Source organism: Chanos chanos, chromosome 5, assembly GCF_902362185.1.
Source record: "Chanos chanos chromosome 5, fChaCha1.1, whole genome shotgun sequence".
Lineage (NCBI taxonomy): Eukaryota > Metazoa > Chordata > Actinopteri > Gonorynchiformes > Chanidae > Chanos > Chanos chanos.
This window is the reverse complement of record NC_044499.1, coordinates 20,182,440-20,207,526: the sequence shown is the minus strand read 5'-3', so window position 1 is coordinate 20,207,526 and position 25,087 is coordinate 20,182,440. Positions and strand designations below refer to the sequence as shown.

The 25,087-nt window shown below is 45.2% G+C and overlaps 1 protein-coding gene and 3 non-coding genes across 4 annotated transcripts; all 4 read left to right on the top strand.

Annotated features, from left to right (window-relative positions):
• Positions 1–530: 530 nt before the first annotated feature.
• Positions 531–24,455, top strand: eif4g1a (eukaryotic translation initiation factor 4 gamma, 1a). Its single transcript, XM_030774515.1, has 31 exons — positions 531–944; positions 5,193–5,274; positions 6,394–6,506; positions 6,597–6,680; positions 10,153–10,338; positions 10,568–10,670; positions 11,917–12,065; positions 12,591–12,683; positions 12,954–13,032; positions 13,176–14,003; positions 14,125–14,210; positions 14,373–14,568; positions 15,268–15,401; positions 15,540–15,656; positions 15,878–16,264; positions 16,759–16,905; positions 17,192–17,428; positions 17,816–17,920; positions 18,210–18,479; positions 18,746–18,860; positions 19,045–19,156; positions 19,602–19,870; positions 20,114–20,235; positions 20,826–20,998; positions 21,434–21,559; positions 21,738–21,819; positions 21,946–22,044; positions 22,146–22,280; positions 22,406–22,487; positions 22,632–22,772; positions 22,995–24,455. Exons 3-31 carry the CDS (start codon positions 6,438–6,440, stop codon positions 23,174–23,176), a joined length of 4,908 nt encoding a protein of 1,635 aa, XP_030630375.1. The 5' UTR covers positions 531–944; positions 5,193–5,274; positions 6,394–6,437; the 3' UTR covers positions 23,177–24,455.
• Positions 16,386–16,461, top strand: LOC115813463 (small nucleolar RNA SNORD66). Its single transcript, XR_004025328.1, has one exon. It is a non-coding gene; the product is annotated as a small nucleolar RNA SNORD66 (small nucleolar RNA).
• Positions 19,308–19,383, top strand: LOC115813461 (small nucleolar RNA SNORD66). Its single transcript, XR_004025326.1, has one exon. It is a non-coding gene; the product is annotated as a small nucleolar RNA SNORD66 (small nucleolar RNA).
• LOC115813462 (small nucleolar RNA SNORD66) lies at positions 20,455–20,530 on the top strand. The gene has a single exon (XR_004025327.1). It is a non-coding gene; the product is annotated as a small nucleolar RNA SNORD66 (small nucleolar RNA).
• Positions 24,456–25,087: the final 632 nt, after the last annotated feature.

The window sequence follows — 25,087 nt, the reverse complement described above, 5'->3', positions numbered from 1 at the left end:
AATATTACGACGAATTAAGTCTATTTTTTGCGAGAAAAATTCAACAAAATCGTTTGCGGTAAAAGGGCTAGATTGAGGGGAGTGATTCTGGGTAAGTTTAGATATTGTATCAAAAAGGAACCTGGGGTTATTTTTGTTAACATTAATTATTTTCGAGTAATACGCGGATCTGGCTGTGTAGAGAGCGCGTTTATAATCTATCAGGCTGTCGCGCCATGCAAGGCGAAAAACCTCTAGTTTGGTTGCCCGCCAGTTTCGTTCCAATCTCCTACACATCTGCCTAAGGGTGTTTCCCTGCTTCTCTGATAGTTTGGTATATACTTAACATGTGAGCAAACAAACATGCGCAGAATTTTTGTTTGAGAACAGGTAAGATATTTTCTCAGCTTCCAAGTAATACTTGCTTCAACTACAGCTTTAAAAAATGGGCTCCTCCTTTGTCACATGACAGGGGCCACACAGTTCCAAGCTGCTTAACCCGGAAGTACATGAGCGGCTTTCCAGGCGTTCCGTCCGGCTCTGCCGACTCAAGGGGAGGAAGGTATTGCACCATGGCTCTGTAGTAAACCGTGTTTAATCAGACAAGTGTGGTCAATTTACCGGCAATCCGTCACCATCCGCGCCTTAATCATGGACCTCCAGTCAAGAGGCTTGTCTTGGAGGCACATAAATTATCAGTAGTAATTTCTAACTACTGTATTTATTCATTTTTTTAAAATCTCGTGACTTCTTTTTGCCTTTACACGCTACTGGGGATTTAAACGTTAAGTGACAGTAGCTAGCAAACAGTCCTCACGGATCAGCACCACTTTCCCTTTGGGTCCGAGGACGTGCTTTATTTTTGACTTGAAGATACAGTAAAAGGCAGCAACACAAGAAGAATAAAAAAAACACATTTGCAAGTGCTAGCCCTCCAAGTCTTCATATATAACTACAGATATCTGGTGAGTAAACGAACAAATAATGGTAGTTTTAGCCCACTGGAAACTCGAATCATGGAAGCAGACGTACGGGCCCTGGCTCTCTCGTGAGAGTTTGGGGCTAGCAATGTGACATTAGCTTGCTAACTAAGTATTTATTTGATTTCTATCAGTAGTAATTAGGTAGCAGTTAACTATCCTTAAACGATTAATTGTTTGGCATAGCTGTCTGTGTCGTCGTTCACATGCACCGGTCATTCACGTAAATTTGTAATTAGCTGTGACATTGGAATCGCCACTCTAATGACTTAAAGAAGACTGGATCAAACTGTTTAAAGAACTTAGCATTTTGGCTAACAAGCTCGGGTAGACTTATGATAACTTAACCCAGATACTTGGTGGCAGTCACGATCATTCAAAATAGCTTTGCTGTTGGAAAATCCGCTTATTAAAGTTGAAAAGTTGCTTTAAAACATAGCCAGTTGCTTTATTAATCTTGTATGAGTAGACAAAATGACATTTGTATTAAAAGTTGAGCTTTGCGGTTGGAGTGATTCCCACGCCTTGTGTCTGCTTAAGAGTAGGAAAGGCCTACTAATGGACCTCAGTTGGCTCCACACGGTTAGCCAAACCGCTAACATCCCAAAAGTCTTCAAATATTATAGGCTTTAGGCAGTATTTCCAGTGTGACTTCCTTCGCAGAAAATACGTCCATCTTGACTTTGACTATATCACGCAAGTTAAAATGTAATGTCAGGTCTCTGTGCGTGGTTTGCTCAAGTTCAGCTTGTCATTGATTTTAGACACGTAATGCCAACTGCATGCCGTTTTCGTCAGATTAGCAGTAGCTGGTTGGTGACCCAAGGTATTTAGGCCTAGCTAGCTCTAATAAAATTACCAGGCCGTGTCCTTGTTTGAACCGCTAAAATGTTTGGATCATGCTTGTCAATGATACGTAATGTTCCTGTGATCATTCTCAAGCTTGTGGCTAATTGTTGCCCATGGATGGTTTATTTGGAGGAATGAAATGGATATAACTGATTTGTAAAATGTGGGTTACCATATGGCAGCTAGCAAGCTAATGCTACTGAGCAAGTTTCTGTGCGCCGGCTGCATTATGGCTGCGGTGTGACACGTCTCTCAAGTGTTAGCAAACCCCCCACCCCACCCCACCTCCCCGATTTAAACGCGTGTTATACCGTTTTTGCATTGACAAGAACAGACCTATTATCCAGTTATGCTTTTACTTTTATAATGTATTTGATATGGATTTCCAGTTTGTTATCCAATATATACATATATATATATTTACCATTTTAATGAATATCGAATGGGAACATCCCTGCAGTTTGACACATGGAGAGTTTTCTCGTGAAAATGTGTATGTACCTTTGTGACGTACCAGTTTCGTTTAAGAGCAACAGAAAGGTCTGCTCGTTGGATGTACAGATCGCATAGTTGTCAGGTTAGCGCTTTCTGCAGCGCTCACTAGTGTGGCACGTGCAATATGTAATTTCAGCATTTAATTGGCATTTCGTTCTCCTTCGCTCCTTGCTTCATGAAAACTTTTGAGAATTTTGCCGTAGTGCCGTGGGAGATGCTTGTAGGCCTGACCATAATTTTACAATGTTTAAAAATATTGCTTGTGTGTCGTTTGGCAAGGAGCACCTATTTTCTTTTTTTTTTAATCTTGTTTTGTTTTTATCTTCAAGACATTTTTACTGTTTTGCTCTGCCTCAGACCTTTGTTAGAACATTAGTTTGTTACACCACTCTATCAGGTTACAGCAAATTACAGCTTTGGTTGGTGGGTAAAATTTGTGAATGTGGTAGCGTTTGTTTCAGTTTCTATGAGTAGGATTTTTACTTCAAGTACAGAGCATTAACCGAAGCAACATTAGCATCAACAGACTCCTTGCTTGTACGGTTGTATCTTGAACTAAGCACTATTGTTACGTTGAAGTGACGTGGGGAAGTTGAGGTTGTGGGTCTCTGACAGGTCTACTACAGTAAGATTCATCAGTTCGTCTTCTGAAGGAGAAGACAGTCAAGGAACTGTGATACATTTTGCACAGGTTTCTCGCTTAACTGGTGAATTCTCCCTTTTTTGTAGGGCCCATTCTGATAGGCAGAGGGTACTGAGATGTAGAATCTGAGAAGAGAACGTATTTTGTCTCTGTTGGGATGAAGACCAGGCTTAGCTACTTTGTTTTAAAACAAAATATATATTTTAGAAAAATAGGTTGCATTATGATTAGGGATTTGAGTATTCCTACAGATGTACAATGGTTAAACAGTCAACCATTCCAGGTGAAAGGTGTGTGTGTATATGTATGTGTGGGATGCTGTTTCTTCTGTGTTGTGTATCACTGGTTTTCTAAACAACAGCTTTTTCGGCGACAATGTTGCCGTAAAAATCAGAACTGGTGATAGTCGACTTGAACCGTTCCGTGTAAAGCAGGGAGAACGTGTAGTCTTACACCCTGTAGGAAATGAGAAGATGTCGATCTGTCATTCTCCTGATGAACAGCCTCATTAAAGAAACAGATTCCTTAGCCTCAATGGGACGTAGGAATCTTTTGCCAATTTGGGATGCAAGAGTCTCACCATCCAACAGTACGGTGTACTATTGTCTGACTTGACCTTTAACACAAATGGTCCACTTTTATGCATTATCTAAAGGTTTACAGTATCAGAAATTTGCATGCATCTTAAAGCAAAGCCACTGTGGTTTCCCCTCACCCTCGGGCTTCAGATGTGAAGCTTTATGTTGACAAATGTGGTATCTTGCTATGTTACTCCCATCACAGCAGAGTCAGCTGTAGTATCCTCAGCGGTTACGGAGGCAAGCGTTGAATAGTTAATGATGCTCTCCTGTTATAGGCTGCCCTACAGGTTCTCTCTCTCTCGATCGCTCTCGCTCGCTCGCTTTCTGGTGTGTTCAGATGAAGCCCTTCTGTCGCTCTCTCTCTCTCTCCCTCTCCCTCCCCCCAACGGGCCAGTCAGTTCATCTGTGTGTTCCAGCTCGCTAGGCACTGCTCTGTGTTTAGATCACAGTATGGCCACCCCTCCCCCCCCCCAGCCCAACCCAATCCCAATGCTACACACACATTTGACTCCCATCTCACATGCTCTTCTGTTTCTTTTCCTCTCCTCCCCTTGCCTCCCCTCCTGTACCACCTGGAGAGGACTTGGCAAAAATTCGCCTAAGATGGGTTTAAGATGCGACTAAAATCCCAAGTGAAATGGGAGTTTAAAACCCCCCCCAAAAAACAGGAACGCAGGAGTGACTGACTCAAAATGGAAACATGAGTACTGTGTAATGCATGTAGGTTAGAGACAGGGGTGGATGTTCCTACTGATTATTCTCAGTGATGTGATTAAGATTCCAGTCTCATCATATCTTTTGTATCTCCTCGTGTTGTCTTCACTGCCTCATGTCAGACTGCTTCATCAAACTGGAAACAGAACTCCAGGACTGCGGTGTGGCGTACTCAGGAAGCCAAAGTGATATTCCACACATTCGGCCTCGAGTGACCCCCCCCCCACACACAATTCACTTATTGCAGACCGCATTCAGACCACATTAACCGTTTGTGTGGGGTTTTTTTCTTCTTCTTCTTGGCGGCCCTTTTCTCACCCATCTCTCACAACTCACTACCGTGTTGTATTAAACACTCTAACATGTGCCTTTTATTGGCCACTGTCTTCCACGGTCCCTCTGTGGTCTAGTCCTGTGGGAGCTGTTAGCCCTAGTTTGGAGAGCACTGGTCAGCGCCCCCCCCCCCCAATTCCCTAAGCTCGATTCTCCACCTGGTCTCTTGTATCCCAGGGGACTGCTCTGTAAACTTTGAGTGCATACTGAGGGAGTCTGGGAATGTGCATGCTTACGTGTGTCTGTGTGTGTGTGTGTGTGTGTGTGTGTGTAAACTCCAGCTGTAGTGGGTGCGGCCCCACGCGTTATCAGCGCAGTCAATGGGCCCCGCCCCACCCCCACCCTGCTTCATCCACCTCATGTATTCAGTGAAAGAACACAAACTCCCCTCTTTATGATTGTGCTGTGTTTGAGTTGTTTGCTTTCCGTTTACATTGTGGGATACATGGATAGTCCGTTTTACACTGTTCATCCCAAATGGCTTAGTGAAAGCCCTCAAGGTATTAAATGTGGTTTCCTGTGTACATTTTTTTTTTGTCTCTCTCATTTAGCATGTGAATCAGTTTCTGAGTTCTCTGTGCTTACCATCTCTCCTCCTTTGTGTTCTCTCTTGACTAGTGTCATTTAGGAGCTGATACACTACGTAGGGAGCGCTCCTAGTCGACAGAGAGGAGACGCAGAAGAGTAGACTAATTCACAGGTACAGTGGCCCAGAACCCAGTGTTGTCTCTTACTGTTACTGGTTTTTTTTTTTTTTTTATTTTCTATACAGGAGGTTCATGTGAAATTGGCAGGAACCATAAGTGGAAAGCAAATCTCTCTCTGCCTCTCCCTCCCTCTCTCCCACGTCCAGTTGTCATCGCGGTTTGTAGCAAATTAACTCAAATAAGCTGGACAGGTAGCAAACAGTCAAACATTCAGCCCGTTGTCAGTTGAATAAAGAGATGGATATGAACGTAAAGTTAATGTTAATGTAAGGTTAATGGGAGTTTGCTCTTTTTGACACACGGACTTATTATAAGTCTTAAACTCAACATTTCAAACACTTAAGATTTAAGATATTTGGTTTTTCATACACATTTGTTTTCTGTAACAACCTAAAAAGTCAAGCAATAACAACCCGAATGCACTACACTGTAGCATGTGGCTTTATTGACAGTGAACTTTCAAATAATTGACTTTTTAAATGTCAAATGAGTGAAATTTGTGAACAGTGATGACCCTTTTTCATATTCATAAACACTGGAAATGACTGGTTTATTGAACTAACCTACTGATAAAATGGATATAATTGTTAATTGGCCTGTATATCAACAACTATATGCTTTCGTTTAAAACATTGGACAGCTTCAGAAAGCAATAGAACCGAAGAACTGTGATGTCATAAATGACATTTGTGTTGTACAAACTTATAGAATGTTTCTATAGAACTTTTACGTTTAAACTGTTCTAATTCATTAAAAAAACCCAAAAGCAAACAAACCGATAACTAGTGGAAACTACTGTTCTTATTGAGCACGTTTGAGCAAGGAAAATAATAGGAAGAGAAGAAAGTAAGACTTTCAAGATAACTTTGTTACTTTAAGATTTTCTGAGGGGCCCTCAGTATCAAAACAAAATCTTAGAAATGAGGTCATTTAAATAGCACCTCACACCAAGAGCTTGGTGAAACTTGCTGTTTCATAGAGCATGCAAAGTTTACTCTCAAAGACATGCTAAATCTATAGCTTATACTTTAAAGGACCCGGCTGGTTGTGTGAGTTACTGCGTTTAAACCTGTTCGTTTTTTTTTTTTCAATGATAGTTCTTGTGTGTTCAGTTTGGCAGGCAGGTCCGAGACCCCCTCATGCAGAACCACGGGAAATGAATAAACCACCACAGCCTCTAACAGGATCTGTCCCCCACCCTGCCCCCTCCCCCGGACTGACGCAGGTGAGCGCTGTAAGAAAGTTCGGAAAAAAGCTATAGGAACAGACCGACTCCTCTCTCTAACGTGGTTCTGTGGACTCTTCCTCTCTGCAGGGTGCCTTTCCACCTGGCCAGCCACCTTCCGTTGTCTTCGCCGCTCCACCTCCACAAATGAACACTGCGCCGCAACCTAGACAGGTACCCATCCCCTCCTCCCCTCTTTCTCTCTCTCTCTCTCTCTCTCTTACATTCCAAACAGCTGCTTAGAATAAAAACCCTCTGCTGATCATGGCTGTGCTTCATGCTTGTGAGCGGCAGCCGGTCTGCTTTCTCGCGTATTTGACTTAAATCTCTGCATGTGAGCCAGGGTCTCTTTTCTTCTTTCTCTTTTTTTTTTTTTCTCTCTTATGGGTTCTAAGCTTTGACCCTTTGCTCTCTTTTGCTCTCCTCCCTAGTTTGCTCCAGGGCCACGTGCTTTACATCAGCAGGTACTAACACCTCTCCCTGATCTCCCTCACCCACGCCTACCCACAGATCTGTTCTCCTCTACGATGAGTCTGAATAATGGGCTGTAAATGATGTTTTAAACGCCGTCAGGATGCCACGGGGGGGGGGGGAAGCAACTAGGTCCCCTGTGGATTTAAGCGCAGATGTGTGTGTGTGCGTGTGTGTGTGCGTGTGTGTGTGCGTGCGTGCGTGCGTGCGTGTGTTTTTGTGAGTTCGGTTTCAGTTTAAAGCCTTTTTTCTTTCTCTGTCACACACCTGGGGCCACTCTTATGTTAGTCTTACCTTGAAAAAAGCTTTAAGGCACTTCAGAAAAGCACTGTGTGTATGTGTATGTGACTGGCCTGTGTTTGGTGCATCTCTAATACTCTTGTTTCATTCAACAACTTTGCATGTGTTACTACGCTTTGTTTGCTTCCAGTGCTAATGCTAACATATATTTCTGCTGCTTTTTGTCTTCTCTGCTTTTCTCTCCCCTCTCTCTCTGTCTCTCTCTCTCTCTCCCTCTTTTTTTTTTCTTCCTCACTCTCTCCCTCTCTGCTCTGTCACTTGTGGTGTGTTGTGCGACTAAAGGGTGGATTCAGGTCACTGCAGGTAACTGCTTCTCTTTCCTCCTTCATCTTTCTCTCTCAACAAAATCAAACAAGTGACGCACATTAACTGTCCAAAGACTAAGACTAATCTAATAGGTACTAATGCAAGCAAGCCCAGTAGTGTAGCAGAGAGCTCGTATCATCACCCCGATAACACACGTTGTTGTGATATCAAGATCTTGTTCTTTGAAATCTCAAGAAAGGTTTATGCTCTTTGTTTAAGGCAGTTCATAGTGGGTAGTGTATAGCAGGTAAACAATATTCAAATCAGTAGTGTTCCAGGAGAGGTATGGTCAGAACGTTTACCAGTTGTATTCTCATTTTTTGAGATGTAAAGATAGAGTGACCATACCAGACAACACGGTATATTAACCCAACCATCTAACGAACTAACTGGACCAGCTGCAACACACTTAGCCTTTTTTTTGTCTTTTTCTCGAGGTCACATCCTTTAATGTCTGTGTAGTGATGTGAATAGCAATTCCATTTTACAGAAGCAGATATTAGGTTTCAGCGTGCCATGAAAGGTTGTACTTCCAGTTGTTCACTCATTTACTTGGGTGCACTGAATGATCAGTACATGCGTACATAAACGACTTCAGTTCAACTGTTTTGTGCTCTCTTTGCTGGAAGGTCTTGGATTTGAGGAATTTCTCTGTTTATTTCACCTTCGTGTTGGTTAAATGGTCAGTGCAGACAGTGAATCCAAGGCAAACTGTGAAATTAAATACTTTATGAGCGATGTGATCCCAGGATGAGCAGGGTGTGTGTAGCGTCCGTCTGTTGGTTGGATATTTGTCTGTATGAGGTCTGTGTGTCTGGTTAGAGAATTGCAGAGTCAACAGTGAACGCGACAAAACTTTGACACAGAGCTTAACAGTCTGTCTGAGCTAAAAGCATTTTGGTCTAAACAAATGTAGTGTAATTCAACATGCTGCCAAAAGAACACAGTGTTAACTGTGAAACATAATGTCTGAATCATGTCTCAGTCACACCTCACAGGCCAAGATATTTGTTAGAGAAGAAGAGAAAATCAATGGAGAACATTACTGCAAAGCCTGAGGGAGGAAACTTGTTTGCCAGTGGTGCATCTCTCAGCACAACACTAATTCATAGCATTATTTTCGAAGCAAGATCAGAGCAGTAATAGTAGAGTGATAGTAGCCAAAGAAAAAAAAAACAGAGCGAAGAGCTTTGATTGGCCTGATCTGAGATCTGTGTCAAAAACTGCAAGTTTGTTTTTGTGGAACATCGCTGTTCCCAAGCAACTTGACTAAGGTTAAGTTAATGTCACAAAAGTCTCTGGCTTTTCAAAATGGACAGACCTGTTTCAACATGCAGTCATGCAGTCACATGATAAATAAAGTCCTCTTCCCAGCACATATGTTCAGCAACCTCCCAACAGTAAGGTTAGGATGAACACACCCCGGTAACAAACTCCAGTCCTCCTAACTGCGGAGTGGTGTATTCCTCAGAGGGCATGTGAGGACGCGTACCGAGGGGGCACAAGTTACTCTGGACATGTGGTGTAGTTCAGAACCTCACTTTGAACTTTTTAATATTATAGAGCCAGCATATATGTGATCTACTCAGCCTTCAATGGTTCTTTGCTGGCTACTTTATGTATAGTAATAGCCATAGCTGCATGTTTTTTTGTTTTTTTTTAAAGACATTTTTAAAATATGATGTAAACCAACATGGCACTGCACAGTAAAATGTATCAGCATTTTGTTAATGTTATATTTGGTATGTAGTTTTAACATGTGTAACATTTAACATAAAGCTTAATATTGTTTAATATGTAACTTGTTCAACGTGACAAAATCGGGCTGCACGATTTGGTCAGAAAAATCATATCGCGGTTAGAAGTTAACATTTTGAAGTTAGCGATTTGAACTGCGATATGTTAAACTTCTAAGTTAGCATCTCATATTTTTGCTTAGTTGTCAAGACTAAAATCAGATAAAGGCATAGAATTACACTGTAAAAGGGTGGTTTGAAATAATTTTCAACTCAATAAAAACTTTAAAATAAGTCAGCTGCTCAATGACAAAACGTTACAAATTGTTTAGACTTTCTCACAGAATGTCACGCAGGTAAAGTCACCAGCAATTGTTTGTTTTTAGTTCAGGTCAGCTTTCGTCTGTCTTTTTTCCTTTCATACACATTCATGAAATGCGGGTTAATGCCCGACGGAGCGTCCAGAAAACCAATGAACGAGTGGGAGGCAAAGAACTCCACGCAAAGTAGGGTGGCCCACACCGAACACAGGTCCACTGCTTTAAAATGATGATTGCATTTTTCACCGGATCAATGACTGAGAAGCGCAGATATACAAGCTTCTCACTCGCCAGCCAATCAGACACGAATATTTTCTGTCGTCACTTCACATTAATATATTTTATTCAGTTGGGGCCTTTTGCGGTTTAACAATCGCATGCGGACATATCGCGACTTCGATCTTAATTCGATTAATTGTGCAGCCTTAGTAAAGGAGGAAAAAAAAAAAAAAGGTTCCTCGTCTGACTCGACCCTGCTAAATCGACGCGCTGTCCCTTTGTCTCTCGACACAGCCGTACTACCCAAACCGGCCCAACCTGCCCAGCAGTGCCCCGCGGGTCCAGACCGGCAGCACGCCCCGGCCGGTGGCGCCCGCCCACGTCTATCAGCCAGCGGGCTCACAGATGATGATGATCCCACAGCAGCAGCTGCAGTTCTCCAACTCTCAGGGCGCCACCTATTTCATCCCCCCCTCACAGGTACCAAGGCCCAACGCCAAACCCTCTCACCAAATCACAGGTCACTCGACCGCCGGCTTTGATCGAAACGTTCGATGACCGGTCGAGAAATGACACTCACGCAGCGCTCGAGATGAACAACTTGTATATGAGGCGTGTTTTGTGCCGCTCATTCTCCAGTTTATGCTTTATGGGTCAATGGGCGGGGGGGGAAGTGTTATTATAACTTGTTTCTTTTGTCTCCTTTCAGTATCGTCCCCCCTTCATGCCACAAACGCAGCAGTACCCAGTATCCAGTGGAACAACTGGCTTCTACTCTGGCACCAGTCCTGCTGATTACGGTAGTACATATGGTAAGAGAGACTCTGTTTTGGGGCCTCAGCAGCCCAGAGCTACTGAACCCCCCCCCCCCCATCGGTACAGGGGCCAGGTCCACACAGTCAGTCCTTTTACTCAGTCCTGCTCCCTGCTCTGCGGCTATGATTGCAAAACTTACACTGAGTGGGCTGAGTTTCTTTTTTTATTCCTTGTTTCTTTCCTTTTGTATCAGTCATATTTGGTTAAGTGTAAAACGATGGCCATCTGGTAAACAGCAAAAACAATTCTCCCAGGATTCTGGGCTTTGGGCAGTTTAGTTTACTGTAGGTCATGGAAACCAATGACTGTTGTAACTAACTAATATGTATATGTGCTAGTTTTCTTTTTTACATTTTTTTCTTTCTCTCTTTTTGTTTTTTCTTTCTGTCTTTTTCTCTGGTTCTGTCTCTCTCCCTGCTCCATCTGGGAGGCTCTATCTCGGCATAGTTTGACGTTTCTTGTTGGCCTCCTAACCTTAATCAGCTTGTTATAACTGCGTCCAGTTGGATTCTTTCATTCACTCTCCGTCCTTTTTTCTTTCTTCTATTCCTTCCTCTCCTCTCTGTGTCTCTCTCTCTCTCTCTCTCTCTCTCTCTCTCTCTCTCTCTCTCTCTCTCTCTCTCTCTCTCTCTCTCCCCCCCCCCCCCCCCCCCCCCCCCCCCCTTTCTGGCTGAGTTCAGAACCCTCTCTTGCAGCGAGGGAAAGGCGCGGGGGTGGGGGGAGAGGCGCTGGGCGAGAGAACGGACGTCTCTCGCTCCACGGGCCTCCTCTCACCTCCCAGCGCTACCCCGGTGAGTTCGTGTGGCTGATTGTGTCTGTGTTTGTGTGTCCTTGTGTATCCAGTCCTGAGTTCAGGGAGCATGTGGACGTCAAGCGACCATCGCAGAATTTTACACACACCCCTCATTACTGAGTGATGGCAGCACCTAGAATTTATTTCTCGAGTTCTAAGTCAGTCTCTAGTTTGGAATTTCATCAAAGGCTTTATTGGCTTGTTATGGACAAATGTCAGAGATGTCTCTGTTTCACCTCACAAAATTGGCTGTTACTAGATGCTGCTGTGCTCTGGAATGGGGGCACTGTGCCTACAGGTGTATGTGTTGAATAAAGCATGTTTTTTTTGTTTTTTTTTTTTCCTTTTCCTCATGAACTGTTTGATGTGTTGTCTGAACACACAAAGGTTTTTTTTTTTTTTGCTTCGTTAATGTCATGTGATTGCATTTTTGTTGTTCTCCCCTCCAGCAGGAACATACTACCCAGCACAGCCTCAGTATCCTCCCTCAGTGCAGGCCACGCCAGTCATTATGAACCCCGCCCAACCGCAACAGCCCCCTCCCCCACAACAAGCCCCTCCCCTACCACAGGGCCCAGTGAAGAGGGAGAGAAAGCAGGTATTGTTTTTAATTGTTGGCCAGTTTCATTGTCATGGTTACTGCAGTCTGCTTTTCATCTCTAGCTTCCACATTAATATTTATTATAGTTACCATTTAATTTAATTACATAAACAATCCTGATTTTAGATGTCATGCGAATTCACTCCGGCCCCTAACCACTGTGATATTAATTCATTTTTCTCGCCTTGTACACACACAACTGAAAATGCATGTATCGCAAAACAGGCGTTTAGTTGTTTATCTTAAGCTACAAACGTGTGCTTTGCTTACACCAAGACGAAATTCAAGCACAAGTTGATGGCTTTCATAATTAACACAGTCAAAGCAGGACATGGTTAAGATGTGTCAAGGTTTCATTCGTTTGCTCATGAGGGTCACGATTAGGTCAGGACGGAGGTCAGATCACACTGATATTGGAAAGGGGTCACAGTCAAAAACGAACGTTGACGGGTCGTTGGAAAAGTTTTGTCATTTCCTGCAGTGTGAATGAAGCCTGAAATACTCGGTATCATCCCTTTACAGATCAGAATACGTGATCCCAACCAGGGAGGACGGGACATTACAGAAGAGATCATGTCAGGCGGAAGAACTACCTCCACCCCCACACCTCCACAGGTGAGTGGCCTCCTTTGGCACCCCTTTGGCTGTTTTACTGTTCACATCAGTTAAATCAGTGCAACATGTGAGACCAGTCAAGTCCAATATAGTAAGAATGTTACATGTCTAACAATGTGCGTTTGAATAGCTGTGAGGTTTTGCGACATGCACGCTTGTAAGCTTTTCAGATGTTTACGCTGCTTTTTTTTGTTGGTTTGGTTTTGGAGAAACATGGTTTTGAAGGAGTGTAGTGGTCTCAGGGACTCTTGGTTCTGTGTTTTCTTTCAGTCTGTCGGCCCAGAAGCAGGAAACCCTGCCCAAACCAATGGAGAAAGCGTAGCAGCTACAGCTGCAGGAATGAGATCAGGTTAGTGCCCCCCCCCCCCCATCCATTATGCCTCACCTCAATAACCCTGTTAATTATTCAGTCGTATCTGTGATGGTGAGGGGTTTTTTTTCCCTCCCCCCTTGGCTTTGCTGTACTCAAACTGTACCTCTTTTGGTCCTTAGCTGAACGAGGAAAGCTTTTGACTGTTACACCAGCTGCCTCCACCCCTCCACCTCCGTCTAAGACCCCTGAACAGACCCCTGCCGCTCCACCTGCTGCTGACGCCAAACCCGCCCCAGAGGCCAAACCTTCCCCACCCATCAGTGAGGTGCCCATTCCTCCGGGAGAAGATGCAGACACTATTGCGGCGGCAGCTCCCTCGCCTCCACCTGTGCCCACCTCAGCTCCAGAAGACACCCCCCAGGCAAAGCAGGAGGTCAGTGATAGCGTGGATGCTCCTGTGCCTCCAGAGGTACCTGCCCAGCCAGAGGCAACCCAGGAGGTCCCAGCTGTTGCAGAGCAAATCACTGCCCAGGCAGAGAAGGAGGAGGAGGAGAAGGAGGAGGAGCCTAAAGCTGCCAAAGAGGAGGAAGAGGAGGCTGCAGCCAGTAAGGCCGAATCTGTCCAAGAGCCTGCTCCTGCACCTAGCACAGACCCTGCACCTACCACGTGCAAGGAGGAGACCCCCGTCGCTGTATCGAATGGGAGCGAGAAGCCGGTAGCGGAGGTCACCGCCTCTCCTGCGGCTCCTGTCTCTGGGCCAGAGGTTGCTGTCACTCAGCAGGAAGAGGTGTCGCTGCCCAACGGCTTGCCTCAGGACCCCGAGGAGCTGTCCGAGGAGAAACCTGAGAGCAATGCTAACCCCATTGATGAACCAGAGGTTTCTCAACAGCAGGAGAGTGCCTCTAAACCTGCGGAGGAAGAGGTAGAGGAGGAGGAAGAGGAGGAGAAAGCTGAAGATGCTCCCTCAACAGCAGCTGGCGGTCCCACAGGGGAGACTACTATGCAAGGTAGGTGTTTCTTATTTAACTGCCTCACATCACACTTTTGAGAATCGGTAAAATCTGAAATGCCGTTGGGTTTGGTTTTGTTCCATTTGACCTATTTGACTTCATTTCACCTCCAAAAAAGCCCTGACTGTGCCAAAGAAGAAGCGGAAGATGAAAGACCTCAACAAGAAGGAGGCTGTGGGAGACATCCTAGATGCCTTTAAAGAGGTCTGTACATTTTTAGCCGTCCACGAATTTTGTGGTTTTCCTTTATGACGAATTTGAGTTAAGTTAATGACTCAATGAGACAACATACTCTTGTCACCTCCACCAATTCAGTGAGTGTGATGGCCACTCACTACTGTTGTCCTCTTGATTCCACTTTTTCAGCCTGAGAAAGAGGAGTCTGTCCCCGAGCCGGCGCCCACTCAGGCCGAGGCCGCAGACCCACGCCCTGCCACGCCCCCAGCTCGGGCCCCTGAAGAGTCAGAGGAGACCTGGGAGGAGAAGGAGGATAAACTGGATGCAGAGAACATTGAGCCAGAAGCTCCCAAGCCTGTGGAACAGAAATATCAGTATAAAGAGGGTACGTCTGGTCTCAGTCTTGCCACCATGACTTACAAATCTTTTTTTTTTTTTAATTACCTTGTATTTCACACAAAGAAATGCTAGTTTGAAATATATTGTTCTCCTAAATACGTCTGGAGTTACAATTCTGTGTGCATCTTTTTTTAATTCCCCTACATAGTTTGAGTGGAGGGTTTAGAAGTTGAGTGATCCTCTGTCACTGTTAGAATCACTAACGGTGCCATAGCAACCGCATGACAGCCATTGTTAATGCTTCCGTTGTTAATCATCTGAAAGATAATTATTCAATATACTGATCTTTTCAAATGTCTTTTTGAAGGTTTTGTAGTTTCTTTTTTTTTTAATTCGATGATGGGTAGGTGTTTTGAAAGAATTTTTGTTTTCAGCAAATCGTGTGAGTTGGTGATGAAATCACACAAGAATCTGTCTTGATATTTTACGCAGCGAATGCTAATCCTGCCTAGTTTAATGTTCATCCAACAGGAAAGGCCAGTGTGTGGATTAGCTAGTATGCTAATTTTAAATAAATTCAATTGAATAATATGCTCCACTGCTAGTGTTGCTGAAGTGACAGTAGAAAGACCATGGTGGAAATGCATGTCATAGTAATAATTAGCATACAGATAGACCAAGGTACTTAACATGGGATTAGCGATGAAAAATTGTTAACTGTGACTGTAATTTCCCGTGTCTACAGATCAGTGGAAGCCAATTAACCCAGAGGAGAAGAAAAGATATGACCGTGAGTTCCTGCTGGGTTTTCAGTTCATCAGTGCCAGCATGCACAAGCCTGAGGGACTGCCCCATATCAGTGATGTGGTGTTGGACAAGGTGTGACACAGCTCTGAAACATCCTCATCTGTTAGAAAGTCACAGAATCAGGAATGTCGAATCCTCAACTTACCTGTCCATCTCTGCCCCCCCCTTCCCCTCTCCTTGTCCCTGTCTCTCTCTCTCTCTCGCTCTCAGGCTAATAAGACCCCTCTGCGGCCTTTAGACCCCAGTCGTCTGATGAATTGCGGACCAGACTTCACTCCCTCGTTCGCCAACTTGGGCAGGCCGTCGGCCGGGGGAGGCAAAGGCCCAGTAAGTCTCTTGCCATTTTCCGTCCCATTGGTGCGAGGACAGTTAATCCTCACAGATCCATAGAAAGTTTGTCACAATCTCAACAAACAGCCTGAGCGTCATAGCTCCGCCACATCTTGTGATCACAATAGTTTTTGTTCCTATTCTGTTTTTTGGCTCCGCCTCTCGTTTTCTTTCCGTCTTTGTCAACTGCCCCTTACCGTCGCCCTCGCTCTCTTTAGCCTCTGGGACCGCGCCGCTCTCAGCAGGGTCAGCGTAAAGAGCCCCGCAAGATCATCGCCAGCGTGTCGCTCAACGACGACGTGCAGCTCAACAAAGCCGAGAAGGCCTGGAAGCCCTCGATGAAGAAGCAAGTGCGTGCGCGGAGCGGCGAGGAAGAGGAGGACGACTCCGAGGTGGCCAAGACCCAGGAACTGTTCCGCCGCGTTCGCAGCGTCCTCAACAAGCTGACCCCGCAGATGTTCCAGCAGCTGATGAAGCAGGTGACAGAGCTGACCATCGACACGGAGGAGAGACTCAAAGGGGTCATCGACCTTATCTTTGAGAAGGCCATCTCTGAACCCAACTTCTCAGTTGCTTACGCCAACATGTGCCGCTGCCTTATGGGGGTGAGTTTGAAGGGTGTATCTCACCCCTGTCTGTGTGTGTTTGTGGGTCCATCTCATTATTGCTATCACGCTCCTGTACTCCGTGTGTGTCTGATTTCGTCATGCAAGTATGTTGATTCAGCTCCGCTGATGACCTCTGTTTTGTGCCACGTGTCTGGGCCACTGACCTAAACTGATGGAAGTGAGGAACTGAGGGGCTCGTTTCTCTTGTTTCTGTCTCCAGTCATTTCTGAATGCTCTAAATCAGTCCTTTTCCTCCATCTGCTCTGAAACGACAGGTCAGGTCAAAGCAATATGGCTGGAAAATCCCTGTTTCCTAAGCCTTCTGATTGGCTAGACAGGTTAACGGACAGATTGCTTTGACCCGGCCACCTGCCTGCTGATCAGTGCTGATCAAGGACGGGAAATGATAAGAGAGTATTCATTAGAGTATACAGGCAAAGCTGTGTCCATTCCCTTCCACCCCCCAATGACTGAATCGTCTCTCCCCCCAGCTCAAAGTCCCCACCTCAGATAAGCCGGGAGTCACTGTGAATTTTCGCAAGCTGCTGCTCAACCGTTGTCAGAAGGAGTTTGAGAAGGACAAGGATGACGACGAGATCTTTGAGCAGAAGCAGAAGGAGCTGGATGCTGCCACAGAGGTGCTTAACACACACCCCCCCCCACCCCAACACTGGCACACATGATTTTGGTTTCAGTAAACATTTCAGTAAATGTGTGGCTATGCTTGTTCTTCATAGCTAATGTGTAGCTACTCACCCTCTGTTCGCGGTTTTAGAACTGAAGAGTATCAGTTGTCTGCGCCCCCCTCCCACCCACACACATTCTTAATAGCTTGCAAAGTTGAATAAGATTTGATTGGAGACGTATCAGTATTTTTCTGAGGTAAATTCTTAACTATGTGGACTCCTCCATTTTGTTCATCAGGAGGAGGAGCGCCAGCGTCTGAACGATGAGCTGGAGGAGGCCAAAGACAAGGCCCGCCGGCGCTCGCTAGGTAACATTAAGTTTATCGGCGAGCTGTTTAAGCTGAAGATGCTGACCGAACCGATCATGCACGACTGCATAGTCAAACTGCTGAAGAACCACGACGAGGAGAGCCTGGAGTGTCTGTGCAGACTGCTCTCCACCATCGGCAAAGACCTGGACTTCGAGAAAGCCAAGGTACCGTGCTACACCCTGTCACCCAGCCCAATAGCAGTAATAGGCCCTCAGACAGACTTTCAAATCCACGTCTGTGTTTCCTGCTCTGTTACTCGGACTCCCATGTCACATTTCACCCTCTAAGGTCCATCTCTCTAAGTGCCATGTAATCTGTCAGTCACCAAGCTTATGATCACCAGTGGCAAATGTGCTACTTTTGGGGACAAAGACAGGTGTTTAAGAAGAAGATGGTGTTTAAGGAGTTGGGGAAACTTTTATACCATATGTCTCATGAGTTCTTAGGACTATTTCTCTGTTCCTTTGTCCCTGAAGAACTTTGCTTTATTGCGCTAGTGTCATGTGTTTTGCCCTTCTTACTGTTTTAATACTGGTCTGTTGTGCATGCAGCCTCGTATGGACCAGTACTTCAATCAGATGGAGAAGATCATTAAAGAGAGAAAGACCTCTTCTAGAATACGCTTCATGCTACAGGACGTCCTGGACCTCCGACGGGTACAGATTGTTTTTTCACTACCGTTTCACTACAGTTTACTCTCTTCCCCACTCTCTCTCCCTCTCCCTCTTTCTCCCTCTCTCTCTCTCTCTGTCTCTCTCTCCCATTTACTCACACTCCCTATTCTCCTTATCTATTTCTCTGACTTTACTCTCCCATTTATCTTCACCCCTTTGCTTTCTCTTCCTGTCCTGTTCCTTTGACATTCTCATTTATTTCTGACACAGTAATATGGTGCTATAGTACCTCAAGCACTGACCACTGTCTCTCTCTCTTTCTCTGCTCCAGAATAACTGGGTGCCCAGGAGAGGAGACCAGGGACCCAAGACCATTGATCAGATCCACAGGGAGGCCGAGTTAGAAGAGCACAGAGAGCAGATCAAAGTTCAGCAGCAGCTCCTCTCCAAGAAGGACAGCACTCAGGGCCGTGGGGGCCGGGCAGGGCCGCACTCGTCTGGGGCCCGTGGCAGTCAGACACAGGACGAGGGCTGGAACACGGTGCCCATCACTACTAAGAACAGGCCCATCGACACCAGCCGCATCAGCAAGATCACCAAGGTGAAACCGTATTTCCTCCTCATTTCTTCCTTTGTCAGGGCTGTGTAGGTGATTAAATGTGAGAAGGTTCTCATAGGAACCATTATACTCAGGCATTAGTGACCAAAACACGAAACTTGTTGTCGCATTGCTGTGAGGTTTCTGCGTAGAGATTTAAATCCAAACTGTCACGAATTCCTGAGATGTCCACTCAGTTCAGAATGACTCTTGGCTCCTTTCACAAGCTTTGGACTAACCCTGTAAACCATTGTGTGTTCTGCCTTTAGCCTGGTGCCTTGGACTTCAACAACCAGCTCCTGGCTCCCGGAGGCAAGGGCTCATGGGGCAGCTGGGGTAAGGGGAGCAGCGGAGGCTCTGGAGCTAAGCCCAGCTCAGAACAAGGTGAGTACCCTCTCTCATTAGAGCAGACCGTCAAATCGAGCCAGTGCATGGACTTAACTACTTCAGTAGCTCTGACTACTGCAGATGCCTGATAAGTTATCGGTGCATGACAGTTGCAGAAAGTTTTTGGATCACACGCTGATTTGCCAGTTCATTTCTGATGTTCTCTCTTTCACCTCCGTAGACTCTGGTCGCCCCGCCACCAGCACGCTCAACCGCTTCTCTGCCCTACAGCAGTCAGGGCCCTCTTCCTCCTCCTCATCCTCACTGGACTCTGATCGCAGAGTTCCTCACAGGTGAGTGTTTGGGGGAAAACCACGTCTCTAAAGGTTCTACTGTCTTTCTGCTCTCTCCTCTTTTTGACATCTGGTATCCCTGTTAGCTCCTTTTCCTGTCCCTGTCTCATTTCCTCGTGCTCCCTTTAGCTCTGTTAGTGCTAATAACCTGCTCCACTGATGACCTTTTGTTTGTGCCACGTGTCTGGGCCACTGATGTCCACTGATGGGATTGAGGAACTGAGGAGCAGATGTACATCTGTATTACATTGAACTTTGTGCATAATCAGTGAAGCTAACTGAGCAACACCCACCCCCTCCTTCGTTTTTTTTTTTTTTTTTCTTTAAATGTTAAAATTGGGTGTAACACTAATTCCTTTGTGGGGTATTTCGCTGTCCTCATTTTTCTACAGCTGTCCTCCTATAACTGATTGACCGACTAATTTGATTTTCCTCTACTCTGCAGAAGTAGCTCCAGCCGGGATCGCAGCGAGCGAGACAGGAGTGATCGCGACAGAGACCGCTTCGACCGCTTCGACAGGCGGGAGAGCCGCGAGGAGAGGGGGGTGGACAGAAACCGCCTGCCCGTCACTAAACGCAGCTTCAGCCGGGAGAACGAGGAGCGCAGTCGAGGAGGGGATGGTCGCGGACCCGCGGATCCGGTGCGCCGCGTAGCCAGCATGACGGACGAGCGTGACCGAGGCAGCCGGGATAGAGCCAGGAGCAAAGAGACAGGTGAGACAGAGAGTCTCTGAGCTGTAGCCAAACAGCAGCAGATGCGAGCAGTTTAAGGTAGAGCATAGAGAAAGAAGGCTTGGGACTATGCAACAAGTCTAGCTGCAGTCTGAATGGCTTAAATGTTTGAATCATGGACTGATGTTTGCTTTAGGCGTCAGTCTCCTTCAGTGTGAGGTGTAGTTGATATGATGAGAGGGTGTTGAGCTCCACTCTAAACGTGTGACTCCTCTGGTTCAACAGTGAAACGTGAGACTGCTCCTACTCCACCTCCTGCTCCATCCAAACCAGCTTTGAGTGAAGATGAAGTGGATAAGAAGTCTAAAGCCATCATTGAGGAGTACCTCCACATCAACGACGTCAAGGTAATTTTGAGCTCTGCCAACCCTCTCTGTCAAACTCGGCATCAGCTCCCTGCCTCCCTCCCCCTCTCCCTCCCTTGCTCACTTTAGGGCTTTTGGCAGGTTTACTGTGCTTCACTTTCACTTATACACTCTTGCATATACAAACCCACACGCGACCAAAAGATACTCAGTCAAGTTGAGATCAGATTCACAAATAACGTCCAATACCCTAATAACCTGCTCCACTGATGACCTCCATTTTGTGCCACGTGTCTGGGCCACTGATCTACCCTGATGGAAGTGAGGAACTGAGGAGCATGTTTACATGTGTGTTATAGTTTGTGCGCAATCATTTAAACTAGTTGAGTAACTTACGCCCCCCCTTGTTTTTTTTGCTAAAGCCTGACTTTTCACTGTTTCTCCCCTCACACAGTGTTCAGGGTTGTCCTTCTCCTGGGTCCATAGGAGAACCACCACCCTGAACCATAACATAAACCTTAACAGAATCTGAACCTTAACATATACTAGAGGGACAGTCCTCCATCAAATGATCTTTCTTTCTTTCTCTTTTGTTTGTTTTGTGGTTTTTTTTTTTTTTTTTTTTTCCATAGGAGGCTGTGCAGTGTGTTCAGGAACTCAACAGCACCTCTCTCCTCTTTGTGTTTGTGCGGAACGGCATGGAGTCCACGCTGGAGCGCAGCACCATCGCCAGAGAGCACATGGGCCTGCTGCTCCACCAGCTCGTCAGTGTGGGAACTCTCCCCACGGAGCAGTATTACAAAGGGTGAGAGTCTCTCTGTGACCCGGGGAAGAACCCCGTGTATGTACGCAGACAGATTATTCAGGACTGGCCTTTTTGGTTTGACTCAGTTCAGGTTCCTCAGTCCCGTGACATACCAGAAAGATTGACGGGCTGAGTGCATCTGAGTGGCGTTTCTGGTGTCCTGACAATCATGAGATTAAATGCGCTCTGGGATTTTTGCTGTGGGATTCTCAAAACCCTTCCTATGCAGGAAGTGCCAATCATTTCCTGCGTTTAGCTGCAGATTTTATGATTCACGCTGACTCACACGGCTGTGAAATGACCTTGCTCTTTTGAGGATCTGTTGACTACTGTAGTGAGATCTGCAGAATTTCAGCACATGTGAAGCGGTGGCAAGAGGAAGCAGTACATGTATCAAATAGGTGAGTTTACGTTTGTGTCTGTGCCTTCCCACAGGCTCCAGGAGATTCTGGAGGTTGCCGATGACATGGCCATTGACATTCCTCACATCTGGCTGTACCTGGCCGAAATCATCTCCCCCATGCTCCAGGACGGAGGCATTCCCATGGGGCCGCTCTTCAGGTGGGTCCCGGGTTTAGGGAATCTAACTTTAAAATGCTGTTTCATCTAAATGCCCAACGGCAGTTTTTCATGTTAAGGGTTAACACGCTGGTGAATGACAAACTAAACATTGTTTTGCCCGTGAATTGAGTGATTGCTGCTTGTCTGAGCTTGGGTATGTCTCTGTGTGCATCTCCAGGGAGGTGTCCAAACCTCTGCTGCCCATTGGTAAAGCTGCTGTCCTTCTGGTTCAGATCCTCAACTTAGTCTGCAAAGGACTGGTAAGTGCCCCTTAATGGCTTCTCAGTGTTGCATACAGGTTTGGCCATTTTAACAGTTTCTCAATCAGCTGAAGTGGACACTGAATCCAACTTAACCTGAAAACTGAAATTTGTGTTGTGTTCCAGAGCCTTAAAAAGGCTGGGGCACTGTGGATGGAGGCAGGCCTGAACTGGAAGGACTTCTTGCCAGAGGATGAGGATGTGAATAAATTTGTCACTGAGCAGGTACGGAGCTGGACAAAGCCAATTCTAGTGAGATGTTGTTAGTAGTGTTAACAGGGGGGTCAGGGGTGATTTTTATTAAGCTGTGGGTATCTCCTTTGCAGAAAATGGAGTTCACTCTGGGAGAGGAACCAGAGAAGCCCAGTAAGAAAGAGCTCACTGGGGAGGAGCTGACCAAGCACCTGGACAGACTGATCCAGGACAAAGCCAGCAACCAGAGAATCCATGACTGGGTTGAGGTGTGTATGCGTATGTGTGTTTGTTTTTTTGGCTGAACCTGTAGGGTTTAACTGATGATTCAATGAAGGTCAAGGCTAATAAATCCACATGACACAAATGCCCCCCCCCCCCCCCCCCCCCCCAGGCTAACTTGGACGAGCAGCAGATGGCCTCCAACCAGTTTGTCCGAGCTCTCATGACGTCAGTGTGTCAGTCAGCCATTATTTGTAAGTACAAAGTCATTCGATCTTTGTTTTTGTTTTCTGTTTTCTTTATTTCACTTGTATACACACTTATGCACACTCCCTTTCTTTCTTGCAACCCCCCACCCCCCCACCCCCCTTTCGGTCGTTTTCTTTTTTGTTTTGTAGGTGAGAACCCCTACAAGGTGGACGTAGAGCAGATTACCCAGAGGGCCAAGCTGCTGCAGAAGTACTTATGTGATGAGCAGAAGGAACTGCAGGCACTCTACGCCCTCCAAGCTCTCATGGTGCAGATGGAGCAGCCAGCCAGTAAGTGACGCACAAGTTTGGCATTGCCTCTGCTCTCATGCTGGGATTAGGAAAAAGAGTCTCTCAGGCGCTTCATGAAGTTCCTAGGGCAGACTTACAGGTCACACATTTTGCAGCTTGCATATTTACTGTGTTGGGCCTTGCTCCTTACTCATTTTTAATTGTATGACTCTTTGAAAATATCACTTTTCCTCATTCTATCTGTCTCTGTCTCTTCCTCAGACCTTCTGCGTATGTTCTTTGATAGCCTTTATGATGAGGATGTGATCAAAGAGGAGGCCTTCTACAAATGGGAATCCAGCAAGGACCCAGCTGAGCAAGTGGGCAAGGGCGTGGCTCTCAAGTCAGTCACCGCCTTTTTCACCTGGTTGCGGGAGGCGGAGGAGGAGTCTGACAATAGCTAAGCCTATTAAGACACTGCCCCCGACTGCTCAGGAGGGCTAGTGCAACAGGGGACAAACGAAGGAGGAATTTTCAAGAAACAAACTTGAACTTTATGAGTAGCCAAGCTTATCTGTTAAGAGAACTTCTTGACAGATACAAACTACAATCAGTTTCTATCTCCTCCATATTTTTTTGTTCTTTATCCCTTGTGGCAAATGTCCACTAAAGAAAAATAAAATGAGAATATGAAAAAAAAAACAAAAAAACATTCTGCAGGAATGCTTAAACGCGTTAACGGCAAAACACACTGTCATTTATAACGTTTTGAGAAAAGTCCTGAAAGGATACAAACTAACGCTGCTCTTGTGTTAATATAAAAATATATATGCAACATGGTATATGACATGCAAACATAAACGATATGGTGTGTTATATATTATGTTGATGGGGCATGATGTCATGGGTCATGTCAGCAAGATGACGTCAGATCAAACATGGAGCTCTTAAGTAGGGATTTTTTTTTTTTTTTTTGCGTGCGTGTGTGCAAAGAGGGTTGGAGTGTTCTCTTTTTAACATTAAAGAAGCCGACGAGCATAGTATTTGCTGATTTCTCAAAATGACAAACGGATTTTGAGCAAAGTTTGAGCTTCCTGTTTACCACAGTGGGGACTTGATGAAGATCATGGACCATAAAGGATGGACTTTGACCTTTTGCTGCTGGGGAAAGGTCAACATGCTTCCTTCTGAAAAGCCATCCACCCATCCCCCTCCCACCCCTACCACCACCCCTCCCCACGGAGTCTCAGCAGTTTACCTCTGTGTAAAAACTGTCAGGGTCTTCAAAAAGCCTTGTTGAGCAAGCCTGCAGTGGATTTTTAAAGATGAAAATCATAATTAAAACTTGAAACTTAGAGGAATTGACTTGATGAAATGAAAACAGTAATGATCCTAAAGCTTTTCTACTTTCTAAGTGGAAACACATTTCAGGAGCGTTCTGTACATATATATGAAAGTTTTTTTTTTCCTTTTTTTGGTTTTATTTTTCAGAAATAAAAAAAAATATCTGATGTAATGCCATGTATTTTTTTCCAGCAAAAAATGGCAAACTCTCCCTGTATTTAAGATGTTTTCTTCCAGATGGTAAGAGGTGCTTAAATTAATCCATTGATTACCGTTTTATTGAAAAATTTGTAAATATTTTTTTGCTTTCTTTATTATTTAAGGACTTAATGCTTCTTTCGCATCAGAAACTGGAAACGCTGGATAAACAACATTGCAAATAAAAGACTATCAAGTTGCTGAGCCGAGTGTATGAAGAATATCAAATCTTTAGTTTGGCATCGAGCACATACAACTTCTTTGTCGTAAGCGATCGTTATGCATAGTCTTGGGCATGTGTAATGCAGTGTTCTGGTAAGTACTAAATATCTTGGACTCGCTGACGATTGAAATAAATGAGGCGAGAATGCTTATTTCAGTACACAGTGTGGACTTTGTTAGTTGCCCAGTAGGGGAGGCTAAAGTGACACTGCTGTTTGTGAAAACGCAGATGCTTAGACCTCAGACACCCAGTGACTTTTATTTATTTATTTTAATCGAATGGTTCTCAACCCAAAGTAAGTGTCATCTCGAAATATAAATAGTATGGATGATTATCATGGTAATGATTTAATTCAGTAATCAGCGCCGCAAAGTTCAGTGCACTGAAGTGAAATCTCATCCACGTAGACGAACTATTAGTTGCTCGTCGCGTTTATTTGAAGAGAAATGTCGTTGCTACCACTGCGATATCGCCTATTAACATGTGCACGAGAGGAAATGCTATAGCAAAGATTTCTTTAGCTAATTGTGATTGCACGGAATCGGGATGGTTTGGGTTTTGTGAGAGACAGCGCTTGAAATGACATGGGAAAACTAGTTTCTATGATGCA

Bases quoted from the DNA above. Each gene is read 5' to 3' on its own strand.
- eif4g1a (XM_030774515.1), top strand. From the start codon at position 6,438: ATGAATAAACCACCACAGCCTCTAACAGGATCTGTCCCCCACCCTGCC. The intron at 22,045-22,145 runs GTACGGAGCTGG...TCTCCTTTGCAG, and splicing joins ATAAATTTGTCACTGAGCAG to AAAATGGAGTTCACTCTGGG. The intron at 22,773-22,994 runs GTAAGTGACGCA...TCTCTTCCTCAG, and splicing joins GCAGATGGAGCAGCCAGCCA to ACCTTCTGCGTATGTTCTTT.